This window comes from Cervus canadensis, chromosome 23, assembly GCF_019320065.1.
Source record: "Cervus canadensis isolate Bull #8, Minnesota chromosome 23, ASM1932006v1, whole genome shotgun sequence".
In the NCBI taxonomy this organism is placed as follows: domain Eukaryota; kingdom Metazoa; phylum Chordata; class Mammalia; order Artiodactyla; family Cervidae; genus Cervus; species Cervus canadensis.
Window position 1 is genome coordinate 36,474,482 of NC_057408.1, and position 16,791 is coordinate 36,491,272.

At 35.7% G+C, this 16,791-nt stretch overlaps 1 protein-coding gene across 3 annotated transcripts in view; it reads left to right on the forward strand.

Annotated features, from left to right (window-relative positions):
* RPRD1A (regulation of nuclear pre-mRNA domain containing 1A) overlaps nucleotides 1-16,791 on the forward strand; it is a 65,334-nt gene that overhangs the window by 24,395 nt on the left and 24,148 nt on the right. For 2 of the 3 annotated variants that reach the window (XM_043443641.1, XM_043443642.1), the window contains exons 2-6: nucleotides 533-662; nucleotides 4,086-4,192; nucleotides 4,272-4,369; nucleotides 6,701-6,827; nucleotides 6,936-7,111. In XM_043443641.1, coding sequence (XP_043299576.1) covers nucleotides 533-662; nucleotides 4,086-4,192; nucleotides 4,272-4,369; nucleotides 6,701-6,827; nucleotides 6,936-7,111 — 638 coding nt within the window. Of the gene's footprint in view, nucleotides 1-532; nucleotides 663-4,085; nucleotides 4,193-4,271; nucleotides 4,370-6,700; nucleotides 6,828-6,935; nucleotides 7,112-8,425; nucleotides 10,301-16,791 lie in introns of those variants that run through there. The other variant, XM_043443640.1, reaches the window with a different exon arrangement.

Below are 16,791 nucleotides of genomic sequence, written 5' to 3' on the forward strand. Positions count from 1 at the left end.
GATTTTTAAATCAGTATATGTATTGTCAATAAAATAGTCATAAATTCAGTTAAGATTTAAGGTACCATTTTAATAACATGACCAGTCACCATCTTATTTTAAGTGGCTGTATTTCATGTAGTGTTTAATAGTTTTAATAAAATTTAGTACAGAATAGTCACAGAAATGCGTTTTTACACAGATGTGATAATTTCTGTGTATAAAACTGTTAATTTGTAACTAATGATAAGACTACTAATCAAAGATAAGTGGTCTAGGTGACTTAGTAAAAGTGTAAGAATATTCTGTTGGCTACCTCTGCCTCATGAGTTCTCTTTTTTCTCTCATGTGAGTGATCAGCAGAAGTAGTGGAGTAGTTATCCTTTAAAGAATATTGACTTGCTGAATTTAGCAGTAGAATGAGAAGCTGGGGTTGAGCCTAATATACAAAGGCTAGTAAGTTGTAGTTCTCAAACTGATTAATTTCAGGTATTGAGAAAGTTTGTCTCAGTTAAGTTGAGAGTATTTTAATTAGTTTTTTCTTTTTTTCCAGCCAAACCGAACAGGAAGCTTACTTTTCTCTACCTAGCTAATGATGTCATTCAGAACAGCAAAAGGAAGGGGCCAGAGTTTACAAAAGATTTTGCACCAGTTATAGTGGAGGCCTTTAAGCATGTTTCCAGGTATGATAATTGTTTTGGGTACTAGGTAATCTGTTATAAATGTCTAACATGTCCTTTTGCTAAAACTTAAGACATTAAAATAAAAAAATAAGCTGTATTTCTTTGAAGTTTTCATTTAAGAAGACTTATCAGTGATGGCATTTATAAATGTGTTAAATACTTGTGTGAAGGAAAAGGTTTTGCTCAGGTGGGCGTTTGGGTTTGGAGTTCACCTGTTTCTTTCGTGACCAAAAGCAACTGCCATATTGGAATGAAGTTCATTAAGAATGAATAAGTGTTGAATTCAAAATTTGTGTGCTTATAATGATTAATCTTCCAACTAATATTTCTGGAAAAACTTACCCTTTCTGTTGTATTGTGTATAATGATTTTCAACGTTTTCTGGTGTGTGGGTATATGTCACAACGTTTTTCAGTGCTTTGTAAATACAGAATATTTAAAATAATCACAAGCCTATTGAAAATTTTGTTATAGAAAACTTCTGAAGGTATAAGTCTGTGCTTTTAAAATGCTTATTTCCAGATATTATATGCAAATATTTGGTAGATTACTGGGTAAACATTGGGGTAGGCAATTACATCCGTCTAATTTGTGGAATTCAGTGGTGAATGACCTGTGTTGAATGAATGATTTAAGGATGAAAATATACTCACCACATGCCCTGAAGTTTAGTCACAGTAGATGCATTTTTTTTAAAGAATTACAGAGTGTGAAACACTGCTGTATGTTGCTTTCTTAAATTAATATTATTTTTCCTTCAATTTAGATAGTTTTTTTTTTAATTTTTATTTTTTTTTCAATTTCTCCTTTATTTATTTATTTTTCAGTGGGTTTTGTCATACATTGATATGAATCAGCCATAGATTTACACGTATTCCCCATCCCGATCCCCCCTCCCACCTCCCTCTCCACCCGATTCCTCTGGGTCTTCCCAGTGCACCAGGCCCGAGCACTTGTCTCATGCATCCCACCTGGGCTGGTGATCTGTTTCACCATAGATAATATACATGCTATTCTCTCGAAACATCCCACCCTCGCCTTCTCCCACAGAGTCCAAAAGTCTGTTCTGTACTTCTGTGTCTCTTTTTCTGTTTTGCATATAGGGTTATCGTTACCATCTTTCTAAATTCCATATATATGTGTTAGTATGCTGTAATGTTCTCTATCTTTCTGGCTTACTTCACTCTGTATAATGGGCTCCAGTTTCATCCATCTCATTAGAACTGATTCAAATGAATTCTTTTTAACGGCTGAGTAATATTCCATGGTGTATATGTACCACAGCTTCCTTATCCATTCGTCTGCTGATGGGCATATTGGTTGCTTCCATGTCCTGGCTATTATAAACAGTGCTGCGATGAACATTGGGGTGCACGTAGATACTGTCTTTTACCATCTTTTCAGGTGCTGGTGTTTCTTAGAATTCAGTCCAAGGCCTCCTGGTGTCATATTCTCTACTAGCCCTCTGGGTGATTTCATACATTTCATATATTTAATTATTATCCACACCCTAAAAGCCGATAATCTTTGCTCCAGTCCAGTGTTTTTCCTTTTGTCTTGTAGGTATATCCAGCTGCCTGTTGATTTCTAGTTGTATGCTTCCACACATCTGAGACTTAACTATGTCTGTTATTGAATTCACAATATCCTTCCCCCCCTGTCAAACTTGCTCCTTCTCTGAGTTCACTTTCTTGATGAATGACAACTTCATCTATCCGGATGCCCCTGTGAGAAATTAGGTGTTATCTTGAACTCTTTGTGGTATCGTGATTTATAATACGTCACACTGCCCTTTCTCCTTCACTCGCTTTATCCCATATAGTACGTATGGTTCCCTTGGTTCTTAGACTTCCTGTCATTCCAGTTACCATAATGTCATTTCTGTATAGTTGCAGTAGCCTCCAGTATTGTGTAATCCATCTAGGAAACTGTAGCCATAGTTGTAGAACTGACTATAACAGTCTTTTGTCTTTGAGTGGTTCTCATTTCTCTAGAGATCAGGTCTGAAGTCCTGAGTAAGGCTTCAGGTGTTCTCCCTGGCCCAGTCTACTTCAGACTCCTGCTCACATTTCTCCACCTCCTCACATCGCGCCCCCCCCCACACTTTAATTTATGTAGTTTAAGTTAACTGAACTTTTAGTTCTTTCTGGCTTCGGCTTTTTTAATTTATTGCCTCTTCCTAAAAAAATTCCATAAAATATTTTTTGACCATCTACTTTGTGCTGGTCAGTGAGGATACAGTAGTAAATGAACTATAAAGTTCTGTTCTAGTGGAGCTTAAATTTCAGTGGATGACACAATAATACAAGTGAATATATCTAAAAATGTAAACAAAATAAAGAGATAAGTACTATGAAGAAACATAAAGCAGGGAAGGAGCTAGAGAGTGTGATGACTCAGTTATTTCATGAGGTAAGGATTGACAGTTTGGAGGAGGTAGCGTTTGAGCAGAGACTGAAGGGTAGGATGAAACGGGCCATTTGACTATCTAGCAGGAAAGGATCCTGAGTAGAGAAAACTCGAGGCAGACACGGTGAGATAGCCATGTGCTGGGCATATTTGAGGATCAGCAAGGAGATTTGTATTTAGGAAATGTGGTCTAAGAGGTAGCCGGGAAGTCAACATGCCCAGTTTGTGGCCCAGGGTAAATAAAGTCTTTGCTTTTTTCCTTGGTATAATTGCTAGTTCTTAGAGGACTGAGAGCAGTATGATATTTACATTAGTAGAGAATAGGATGAAGGAGTAGAGCCTGGGAAACCAATGAAAGGCCATTACAAAAATCCAGGCAAGAGATCATAGTAGTTCAATCTCCAGTGGGAGTGGTGAACGTGGTGGTTAGTGGTTGGGAGTGGGCTGTTTCCCACTTCTGTGTGTCCAGTCTTTAGAATTCAGAATAAATATATCATTTCCTCAAATACTCTTCCTCCCATACCTTTCCTGATCTCTCTTGAATTGGGCCATGTCTCTCTTAAACCCATCTTTAACACTCTGTTCTCTTTTGTGGCTCTTACAAATAACAGCTGCCATAAAGCTCCATTTGTATCTCCAGTGTCAGAGATCGTACATTCATCAGTAAATATTTGTTAAATAAGCTTCAAAATCACCTATTAGCAGTCTTCCTTAGCTTTATGTTTAGCCCCCATTAGGTTAGAGGTACCTTCTTGATAACCCCTTGTCACCAGTACTAGCACTTTCATCATTTTTTTGTAATTTTTTTCTTAACAGTATGTCTCTTAAGTTTTTTAAGGGAAGCAGAGAGTATGTCTGTCTTGGTCACTTCACCCTTGAATTGCTGATCACTTAAACTCAGTAAACATTTGGGCAGCTTTTTTCAGGGAATGGGTGACCATTGTATTTAAAATCACCATTATCTTTGCAATGGCACTGTGCATTTTACTGTTAATGTTTTTATCTTCTCTTTAGTGAAACTGATGAAAGTTGTAAGAAGCACCTTGGAAGAGTGCTATCTATTTGGGAAGAAAGGTCTGTTTATGAAAACGATGTGTTAGAACAACTTAAGCAAGCTCTTTGTAAGTATATAATCTTTTATCATTATCTCTTCATTGAAATGCATTCTCTCATTAAAACTTAAATGTTCTTTCAACTCAGATGGTGACAAGAAGCCTAGGAAGCGAACGTATGAGCAGATAAAGGTGGATGAGAATGAAAACTGTTCCTCTCTAGGATCTCCAAGTGAACCACCACAGGTAGCAGTTTTTCTCTGTTGAGGGAGTTATATTTCTAGTATTTCATGTAGCCATCAAGCTTTACTGATTTGCTATTTTATTTCTGTAAATTGACTTATTATAATTCTGGGTACAGGAAACAAGCTATGTGAATAAGTTATTTTTCAATTAATCACTTATGTTTAATGTGTGTTGTATATTAGGCAATTATATTTCACATAGAAAGTATTTGATTGCCAGGTACGATTAGATCTGGTGAGATATCCACCATTTCAACAGTTTTCTTTTAAATAAAATGTACGACTATTTTATTGTTGAAGTATGCTAAAAATTCCGTGCCTAGAGATAAACAATCTTTTTAAGTATTTTTGCTTTTAAATGTGCATGTTTAAACATTTTTTAAACGTGCTTTTAAAAATGCATGTTAGAGTTAACAAGTATGTATTCATACAGTTCTATGTAACCATATGGAACCAAGTAGTTCCATGGTAAAATAAGATGAATTAGAATCATTATCTTAATACTCCATGTCCTCCCAGGTTGGTACAGTATAGCATTTTCTAACCATCAGATGATTCCAAAAAGACATTTTTACCTTAATTATGTGGACATTGAGTCTTAAAGCTTCCTCCTTCTATGTTTCAAACATATAGGAGGGACAGATAGAATTTTAAAGGAGAAAATGAAGACATAGCCATACTCTTAAAACAAGGTAAATATCTTCATGGGCTACAAACGGTACAGAACGTAACTCAGTATGGGAGCCAGACTGTGGTTCCTGCTGAGCTTTGTCTGGAAGCAGACGTGGTTTGCAGGAATCAGTATCCTCTAGAGTAATACGAATTTAAGTGCTCCATGGACTTGGAGACCTGGACTGAAACTCACTCCAAGAACAGTATTTTACTCCAGTTTTAATTAAAGGGTCTGACCCTTTCCTATTCTCCCTGATGAAAGAGTAACCTAAGTTGTACTTCTAGGAGTTTCTGACATGACTCTTCCTAGTTCTTGTTGTATACAGTGCAATTGCTTTTGATTTTATGATGACCATTTTCTGGTTAGCTGTATTGCTTAATTCTCAGTGGTTCAGAATGGCAAAGATTTCTCTTTGTAGGATCTAATCATTTCATTCTCCTCTCTCAGGAAGTCCTAGGCTAGTGTTGTTTCAGTTTGCTTTCTTCATGTAGGAGTGTGAAGGTGTAATGAGAGTAGTTTGTAATTAAAGCATGCATACATTGTCAAAACCATAAAGCCAGGTTTCTTAGAAATCCAGAAAATTTTAGAACTTTCTAAATCTGATTAAAAAATAATAATAATGTAAGTTATTTGGGGTATCATGAGAAACAAGCTTCCTTGTCATGTCATTGCTCTTAAGCTCCCTTTCCTTGTAGTGGGGAAATATAACAAAATAATTTTTTTTTAATATTTGGATTTTAATAACATAGTAATGAATTAAAAGCACACTGGGAATAGTATATTTCTTACTAGGTTCCATTAATTCTCATCATGTTTGATTATTTGCTGTATGCTAGACCCCAGTAATAATATTTTTTGTAAGGGGATAGCTTAAAGAAAAATTCAAAACTGGCTGTCAGTGTCATCTAAATATGTATAGAGTTAATAATATCCTACACTTTTCATGTATGTGTGTAATTTTCTTTGTGTTCCAGAATCTAGGCTTAGAGATTGAAAAAAAGAAAAAAGTAAAAGGATGTGGATGGGAATGGAGACTAGGAAAAAGAAAATTTACTCAGTTTTCTTTGGAATAATTTTAGGGATGTTATGAATTATGAAATTGTCAGCAAAGATTTGCCCATCCCTCCTAATTATAGCTGGTATGAAAACAGTGCAACTAAAATATTGATGTTAAAATGTTGATTAAGCATTATGTAAATATTAGTCACCAGATATATGGAACTTTGTAATATTTTAATGATCTTAGTAACAAACTATAGAATAATTGAAGGTATCATATGTGAATATACATATTCCAGAAGTGCATTTCTCTTATGCTTTAGTTACTTCATTGGGAGATAGAATTTAGGGGGCTCTTCTGTGTTATGATAGATGATGATTTGTATTTTCCACCCCCCAATATCTAATTTAGTACTAAAAATTCTTCTTATGTATTAGTATAATGATAATATAATGAATATGTCATTCATAAAACTTGTATTCTCCAGGTTGAAGTTATAGCCTGCCTTCCCTCTTACCACTGTATATATTTGGTTTACAGATGAATCACATCATTTTAATAGTCAGATAGTCAGATTAAGGAATATGAAGTGAATTTAAGTCTTTTATATTTGTTTAAACTTCACTAATTTTGGTTCTAAAGTTGTATTAACTTTTTAGACTCTAGATCTCGTTAGAGCATTGCAAGATCTAGAAAATGCAGCTTCTGGTGATGCAGCAGTTCATCAGAGGATAGCTTCTTTGCCTGTTGAAGTTCAAGAAGTATCCCTTCTAGATAAAATAACAGGTAAGAAAAGCAAGTCTGATCTGAACTTTTCAGGGGGATAGGGTAAGGAAACAGCATATGGCATTGTTTTTGTTGTGTAATACTTTCGTTATCCTGTGCTTTTCTTAGATAAAGAGTCTGGAGAAAGACTTTCTAAAATGGTAGAGGATGCTTGTATGTTGCTGGCAGACTACAACGGCAGGTTGGCGGCTGAAATAGATGATAGGAAGCAGCTCACTCGAATGTTAGCAGATTTTCTTCGTTGTCAAAAGGAAGCCCTTGCAGAGAAAGAACATAAATTGGAAGTGCGTAACCTTTTCCTTATTTAGTGTTTGTTTATTAAATTTCTTTTTGGTAGGAACTTTAAAATAGCTTAATATTCCTGCACATTTTGACTTTTTGAACATAGACCCCTTTAGACAATGGCCCAGGTAAGCTACTCCAATTAAGCTACATTAATTGGTTTTTTACTTGAACCAAATCAGTCTGCCTAAGAAAATTTAGAGATTTGAAATGAGCAAAAATTGGTTGTGTTTTAAAATTACTCATGTGATATTCCAGTAATAGTAATTCATCTTATGTGTTTAAACCCTTATCCTCAATAACAAAAATAATGGGAAAATAGCAGTTAGTATAAAGTCTGGTCTTAGCTACAGTAAGTATTGTTTGGACTTAATTCCTGTTCTGAGTACATGCAGTCTTTCGGGTATACAATTAAGAAATAAAGACTTTCTGTTATCGGTATGCCAGTCCCCAGTTTCCCTATTCCTGGGCAATTTTATAATTTTTGCTTAGGAAAGGTAGTCTTTGGGTTACTTCATTATTCCATTCTTGAATCTTAACATATTTCTACTCCACTCTCGGGTTGAACACACCCTTAAGTAGAAGGTTATTGCTTCTTTAAATTGAATGATGATTGATACTGTTGACAAGAAGTCTAGAGGTGCAGGGGTTAAAACAAGAAACTCAAATTTCCTTTGAGCAGAATAGCCATTGTCAGGGGTAGAGAATGAACCAGATTTGATTTTATTTAACAGAATCTTTAATTTGATTAGTTCTTGTTAAAATTGTTTGCTTCTATAGTAATTTCTTTTTCTAATAATAGTTAGAATTTCTAATGTCTGGATCCCTTTTAAGACAGTTCTCTTTAAATTTCTAAGTATGTTATGATGCTGCATCTGTTAAGTTGCTTTTATTTATTAGAGTTTAGTTCTTGTTTTAGCAGTCTCTAATTGTGCCAAAGACGATTACCATTTCTACTGTGATCGCAGTTGACTAAGTACCAGCCTCAGAGCTCTCCCACCGGTATTGTCAGCACCGTGTAGCGTTACCCCTTTTCAGCCTGCCCCTCCTCTGCTCACACATACACATTCAAAGCATAGTTGTTGGCATTTCGCTCACCTTTAGAGAGGCTGCCCAGTTTTACATAGAACAGATAGAACTTTCCAAAAAATAAGTTTGATAATTAACTTACCAGTTTTTGACCTTGTGATGGAACTTCAGTCTTAAACACACTGTTACTTGTTTTACTGTTAGCAGAATTAAGGGTAAGTAATGAGTAATTTTTGTCTTTAGTCTTTGGTATGGTTTCTTTAACTTCTATTGAGCTTCTGTTGCAGGTATTGGACATGGGCGTATCTTCTAATGATGTCATCAACCTTAGCATATTCTTCCTGCTAAAAATAAATATCAAACTCCAAAGCCTGAATTGTCTCATGTTTTTGAAAATTGAAGACCGAAACTTCATTATTCCACTTCATACTGCTTTCCCACTTAAACTGGTTATATATCACTGGTTACAAAAATAGCATTTATCTTTGAAATGTATAGAAAAATGATCAGATACCATCCGACCTAACCTCCTCTTATCCCAGTGCCTTCCAGGAAGCCAGATTTCGTGATTGACAATTACAGGTAGTGAGGCTGATGATAATAATGGCAGTGAAATTTACCATATGTCAGGTACTATTCTGAGCACTTCACGTATATCAACTGATTTAATCCTGTGTAGCAGGAAACATTATTATACGAATTTTATAAATAAAGGAAATGGAAGGAGATTAAATAATTTGTTCAAGGTCATAAAGAGGTAGTGAATTGTTTCGAACCCAAGCAATCTGCCTCCAGAATGAAAATTTTGCTTCCAGTTTTTGCTTCAATGTAAGATTATAGCAGCAGCTAAAGCCCTATCTCTGTTTCCTCCCTCCTTAGAGATAGTCACTTTTCTCAAAATAAGGTGTTCTAAGAACTTTTTTGTTGTGTTTTAGAATGACTAGATTTTTGTTACCATAAAACACCTAAATTGTGTCAGATGTTTCTTACAAGTAAAAAATACTTAGATTTCTAATAAACTAGGGAGTTATTCTGTAGCACTCTTTGTAAATTATCATTTATAACTAGGTGATTCTTCTGTCAGAAGATGTGAAAATAATTTGAGTTTTTTAGACATGTTTTGTGCCAAATAGGTGGCAGCCCTTTGAAGTTGAGACTGAGAGGTCAGCTCATATCAGCTGTGATAGCATCACATAGTTTTCACTTCTCAGGCATCCTTGAACATTAAGTGTGATTGACCAGGTATTGACATGTCCTTAATTGCTCTTAAAAAGAAGGAGGAATATAAATAAAGTATTGGTTCAGGAATTGGCTATTTCATATTTCTTAAGGAAGCCAGTATTAAAACATTTGTAATCAATGAAAACATGAAGTGTTTTAAAAAATTGTTGAAAATTTATGAGTCATTTTTTAGACTTGTAACTATAGCTGGTTATTAAAGCAGGTAACTTTTCTTTTGATGATACAGTTGGTATAAAAAACAGGCTTTTTAAAAATACCTATTTATCTCATGATACTTTGATCAATTTTAAATTGGTAGACTTCCATAGAAAATTGGAAATCATGGTTTGATGGCTCTTAAAAGGAGAAATCAAATCATAATTCCAAGTTTTAGAAGTGAGGGTGGGAAAGCTGTCAGAGAGGATAGTGTTTATCCTTTGCAGTCTTTTATCAGTATATTCAGATTTACCTGATTTTTAAAAATGAGGACATAATATTCATGGTATGAATATTGTTTGTTTAAGTCTGTCCCTCATGGTGTCAGATTGTACCCACTGAGGTGTTTTTATTAGTTTTGTGCATTACAGCTAGTATTACAGAGGACATCCTGTTGATGCAGGTTTGTTTAGTTGTGCTAGTATATATCTGTAGGATTGAGTCTCAGAAGTAGAATAGAATAGCTGGGTCAAGAAGAATGACTGGTTAAATGTTGATTTTGCTTTTTTCAACTCCTTGAAGTGGGAGTGCATCTTTTCCTGCACAACCTCACCCAATACTGAAGTCAGTGATCTTTAAAATTTTTGCCTATCTGGTGCAAAATCAGATGCCTTCAATGCAGGGGGTGTGTGTTCACTCCCCAGTCAGGGAAACTTAAGATCTCACATGCCTCCTGGCCAAAAAACCAAAACAGAAAACAGAAGCAATATTGTAACAAATTCAATAAAAACTTTAAAAATGAATCATATAAAAATATTACAATTTTTTTGCATATCTGATAGGTTAAAAATATTTTTTTTTGTTTGCTTAGGTTGGTCGTTTAAAAATATTTGTTAGCCACTTCATTTCTGCTGCAAATTTCCTGTATCTCTTTAACTTTGGTTCTAGGTTTATAGTTCCGTGACAAATTAATATTTGTCTTTGCCTTTATAAATTCTAGGTTTTTTGAATATAGTTAGGATTGCCTTCTCAATTCATAATTACAAAAATACTATACAAGTTTCCTGTAGTTTTTTTCCCTAATAATTTTATCCATGAGGACTTTTTGTTCATGATATATATGATATAGGGATATAACTAACTGTTTGAAAGTGATAGTAAATGTCCCTTTTGCTATATTTTAAAATATAATTTTGATCATATTTATTTCTGTATATACATGTATATTTGTGGATGTAGTCATTTTTCTATTCTACTGGCCTATTTGTTTTACATGCATTTAATTACTTGGTAGATTTTTGTTTTTATTACTTTTTGTTATTTTTCTTGTCTAATTTTTTCTAATGATTATTGTGCTTATGAATTCTTCCCTCTTACTGTCTTATTTGTATTTGCCTTTATTTATAACTAATATTTTAAATGACATCTTCCTAAGTAGACATTTCTTAATTTACTTGGCGTTTTCAAGAGTGCTTGCTTTTATAAAATTTTTTGCTTTCCAGAAAGTTTAATTTCCATTTTTTAAAAATGCATAAAGGTAAATTTTGTTTTGCTTGAAACATTTAGTGATTAGAAACGCTTATATCTCTCAATATAAGAAATAAGAATATTTTAAATATATAGCACTGAAGATGCAGAATTAAAGATTTTAAAATGCTAAAGGTGTTTGCATGTAGCTTTTCGATTGTTATTTATTGATTTATCAAATTACAAGAATCATTCAAGGGCACAGTAGTAAGAATATGGAGAACTGCTTATGGAATCTTTAGTTACTTATTTATACTTTGTCTTTCCATTGAAATCATACTGATTTCATTAAAATTTAAAATTAACTTAATAAGATGGAGCTATATGAATTTTTTTTAAAGAAGCAAATGTTACTAGTGTCCTAATTAGATTATTTTTTGAGGCTGAAATATCATTTAAGTTTAAAACTGCTATGGTTAATATATCCATTTTTCAAGGATTATGTAATCTTTTAATTATTTTTAATAACTATTCCAGTAAGCTGTTTTCATCATGGGAGAAAAGCTGTATAAGCAAAAGGCTTATTAGCCTTATGTATTGGGTCCATGTATTTTGCCTATTATCCTTTTCAGGTGATATATGCATCTTATCATGTGACTATTTTCTTTTTTAGTGTATGGATATATCATAACTATCTGTTCTTTATGATTGATTATTTCCATTGGTTTGATACTATAAACAATATTGCAGTGAACATTTTTTTTTTTCTGGCCGTACTGCAAGGCTTGTGGGATCTTAGTTCCCTGACCCCTCAGCAATGAAAGCACTGAGTCCTAGCCATTGGACTTCCAGGGAATTCCCAGTGAACATCTCTTTTATTAACTCCCTACTCACTTACCTCTTGTGATAAATTCCTAAAGATGAAGTTGCTGATTCATGTTAAAGACTTTTCAGTAAGATTATATTAGGTCAGTGTCTTTGATGATTCTCAGATAATCGTTAATCTGTATAGGTCTTCTCTTCTGGGCCATGGCTTTTCTCTAGAGAAAATGGTTCACATTTGCTCAGTAGCTAACATAGGACATCTGTGTTCAGAGCAGTGCCTCACCTCTTATCTGCGTGATTCGGATCTTCAGGAGCAGGTCTTTGGCTTAGTTTCTTATCCTTCATCTTCTGGCTCCATGGGATGAGTTTTAACAGATTGATGGAAAGATCTATCTGTTTGGTCTTCATTGTCAAAACAAGGCTCACCATTACATTTCAAGGAGCTTGGTGCCTCCGAGTCCTCAGAACGTCCAAACTTCCTCAGGATGAATTATATTACCCTTAGTCATTATCCCTTGTTTCATTTTTTTTCTGTTTTCTAAAACTTCCAGGACATCTATATACTGTGGTTCCTCCTTTTTCCTTTTGGGTTTCTGCCTTGATAGCTTGTTTTATTATTTTAGTGACTTTTGGGGAGGGAGTGGAGTTCAGTTTGTTATGTAAATGGAAGACCTTTCGTGTCTAATTAAATAGAAGTAATAATATATGTTTCATAACTCCTGCTAGACCACACTGTTGTCTGCTGCCTCTGTTGTTTTAACAGCTGAGGTTCCTGTGCCTTCTCTTAACTCTGCATCACAGGAGCTAGATTGGTGTTTTGAGAAGAAAACAGGTCTCATCAGGCCCCTGTGTAAAACTCTCCAATGCTTCCTATTACACTTTTGGATCTTATTTCGACCCCATACATGGCCAGTGAGATGACTAGTCTCGCGTCTCTGTTAACCTTAGCTTGTAACGTCTCAGAGGCATCAGTTTAAGCAGATGAAGCAAGTTTTCACACCAGGGCTTTTGCTTTGCCAGTTGCTAACAAAGTGGCTGCAGTGCTGTCTCCTGGTCTTTACTTCCGTGCTAAGTCACTTCAGTTGTGTCAGACTCTGTGCGACGCTGTGGACTGCAGCCTGCTAGGCTCCTCCGTCCATGGGATTCTCCAGCCAGAATGCTGGAGCGGCTTGCCATGCCCTCCTCCAGGGGATCTTCCCAGCCCAGGGATCAAACCCGAATCTCTTGTCTAACCTGCATTGGCAGGTGGATTCTTCACCACGAGCGCCACCTGGGAACTTGGTTCCTTTTTTTTTCATTCCTGTATCACCTCCTTAGAACCCCCGTCTCATTAAATTCCACCTACCCTTCTCCTGATTACATTGCTGATATATTGCTTCCTCCCACTGTATTACATTATCTTTTTTTTTTTTTTAAGTTTTCTTCATGGAACTTAAACCACTGTTTGAAATTTAAAACTTTATTATATACTTAGTTATATCTGTATGTGGCTGGAATGTGAGTACCATGAGAGGAAGAACTTTGTTTTTCATGTTTATTGTCATGCCTTAAGGGTTTGGAGCAGTACTTTTTTTCCTAATAGGCAGGTGTTTTTGTTGAGTCAGTAAAATGATAGTTGGCCATCAAATGGTGAATGAAGGAATGAATGCTAATACAAATATAGTTTGCAAGCAGTATGTAATCTTTGTATTTTAAATTTGTGATTTCTTTTGTAATTAAATCAGAAAGAATGACGCTTTGACAAAATGATTAAAGATACTTGAGGTTTTTGAAGAAAATTATATTCAGCAGAAAATAAGTTAATTTTTAAGTCATATTAGTATAAGCCCAGTACTTTTTTAAAAAGGGGTTTTGTGTTAAAGGACTGTGGATTCTAGAACTGCAGCTGAGAATTTTGAACAAAAGAATGAAAGACCATTTTGGAATTTTAAAATTATTTTACCTGTTTACTTTTTGTCTTTAGTAGAATAACACTTTAATGATATATTAGAAAACATGAATAACAAACAGTAATACTCAGCAGTCCATAAGTGCTGAATTTATAAGCATCACAGTGCTACCTGGTGGAAGAACTGTAGCTACAAATGAAATCAGTCCTCCTCTATGTTTCTTCGTTTACGTAAAAAGAGGAACTAAACTCTTAATTGCTCTCTGCTTGTTAACTCCTTTGTGGAAGAGAACTCATACCAGTAATACCCTTGAAGAGAAGCATTGTGATTATGGAATTTATGCATATAAAGCAATTAGCACCCTGTGTATAGTAAAGTGCTCAATAACTGACAGCTGCTACAATTATTTGTTGTTACTGTAGCAGCTGAGAATTATTAGGAGTGAGATGAGATTGAAAAGTAGGTTGGGATCAAATTGTGATGGGCTCTGGATGGCTGGCTGAGCAGATGGTTATAACAGCCCAGAGGCCAGAGAGGACTTGTAGCATTAGCAGTGTTTGGAAACCTGGTTGTAGTTGCCAAGTGGATTAGAATGGCAAGAGATTTGCGATAGGGAGACCAGATAGGACTTAATTGGAAATTTTATATTGTGGGTAATGAAGGCCTAAACTACAGTTGATGATAGTAAATGAGAAAATAAAGGAATGGGCAGGTATGGGGAACAATTGAATCACCATAATTTGTTCATTGGGTCAGAGGAGTAAGAGGAATCAGTGATAAATTAGATTGAAAACCATGGTGCAAATGATTCTGGCATTGACTAAAAGGATATTAAACTAGAGAGCTAGCTTGCTGCTGCTGCTAAGTCGCTTCGGTCGTGTCGGACTCTGTGCAACCCCATAAACGGCAACCCACCAGGCTCCCCGATCCCTGGGATTCTCCAGGCAAGAACACTGGAGTGGGTTGCCATTTCCTTCTCCAATGCATGAAAGGGAAAAGTGAAAGTGAAGTAGCTCAGTTGTGTCCGACTCTTGGCGACCCCATGGATTGCAGCCTACCAGGCTCCTCCATCCATGGGATTTTCCAGGCAAGAGTACTGGAGTGGGGTGCCATTGCCTTCTCCGAGAGCTGGCTTGAGGGGGCCAATAAATATTAGGTCTTTTAAAAAATATTGTATGAGTAGTACATGCTCCTCATAGTTTAGAAACTATTGGTAAGCACAGATATCACCTAAAGTCTCATTCCTCTTGAAATAACACTTGACAAGTTTTAGAAGATGGGGTCAGTCATTGCATTAGCATGAATGACATTTTTATACATTGTCCTTTTTACATATGTACTGTAAATATTTTCCTATGATTCCAGAGATTCTCATTTAATATCTAGATCATACTCTGTTGTAAAGAAGTATTTCTTTAGCCACCTGCCTTCTGTTTAGCATTTATTTTTTTCCAGTTTAAGAATATGCTTATCTGTGATCATGGTTTCATAAATTCTTAGAAGTAGGGGAAAAATGAAAAAGTAATACATGATATGATTTTCATGTTCAAGTTAGCTACAAGTTTAAGAAAATGAAATGGCATCCTGTGCAATGGCAAGGGGAGATGGGAGTGGGTCTCTTACACTGTTGATGTAAATTCATGTATCACCCATTCTTTGTGAAAGACAGTTGGCAATAAATACCAGAAGCCATTATTTTACATAATGGTTTTTTTTTTTTTTTTGCTTTTGCCCTATTACCAAATCCTTTAAATTGCATAATACCCAGAAAAATCTTTAGTGGGATAAATTCTGGGAGCAGTTAAAGTAATGGTATAGTTTTTTTTCTTTTACACTTAAAAAAATTGTAAGATAAATATACAGTTGACCATCTTAACCATTTTTACAAGTGTGCAGTTCAATACAGTTAGGTATATTCATGTTCTTTTGTAGCCAGTCTGCAGAACTGTTTTCATGTAGCAGAACTGAAACTATACCCATTAATCAACTCCCCATTCCCTACCACCCCTGACAAACTGCCTCTGTGAATAAGTCTGCACTGGATATATAATATAAGTGTAATCGCAATATTTGTCTTTTTGACGGCAGGGGCTTCCCAGGTGGCTCAGATGATAAAAGAATTCACCTGCAGTGCAAGAGACCCAGGTTAAATCCCTGGGGTGGGAAGATCCCCTGGAGAAGGGCATGGCAGCCCACTCCAGTATTCTTGCCTGGAGGATCCCATGGACAGAGAGGCTGCCAGGCTCCAGTTCATGGGGTCGCACAGAGTTGGAAACGACTGAACAACTACCACTTTCATTTCACTTAGGATTATATTCTCTAGGTTCATCCATGTTATAACATATGCCAGAATTTTCTTTTTTAAAGAGTTTATTTTTGGCTGCGCTGGGTGTTCGTTGCTGCTTGAGGGCTTTCTCTAGTTGCAGTGAGTGGGGCTTGTCATTGCAGTGGCTTCTCTTGTTGCAGAGCACAGGCTCTAGGGCACATGGACTTCAGTAGCTGCGGTGCACAGAATTAGTTGTCTCACAGCATGTGGGATCTTCCCAGACCAGGGGTTGAACCTTTGTCCCCTGCATTGGCAGGTGGTCTCTTAACCACTGGACCACCAGGGAAGTCCAAGCATTTTCTTTCTTAGGGCTGAATAATACTTTATAATATGTATAAACTTTTCTTTTTTTCCCCAATTATCCATCAGTGAACACTGGAGCAGCTTCCACCTTTTGGCTATTGTGAATAATGCTGCTGTGAACATGGGTTCATAGCAAATATCTTTTTGAGTCCCTGCTTTCACATCTTCTGGGTATATACCCAGGAGTGGGATTGCCAAGTCATGTGGTAATTCTGTTTTCCATTTTTCTGAGAAACTGCCATTGCCATACTATACCATCTATAATGGCCACAGCTATTTTGCATTCCTACCAACAATGTACAGAGCTTCTCTTTTTCCATATCCTTTGTCAATATTTGTTGTTTCTGTCTTTGTTGCTCAATAGCCATTCTAATGAGCATGAGATGGTATCTCATTGTGGTTTTGCTTTGTGTTCTCCTAATAGTCATCTTTTCGTATGCTTGTCAGTGATTTATTTGTCTTCTTT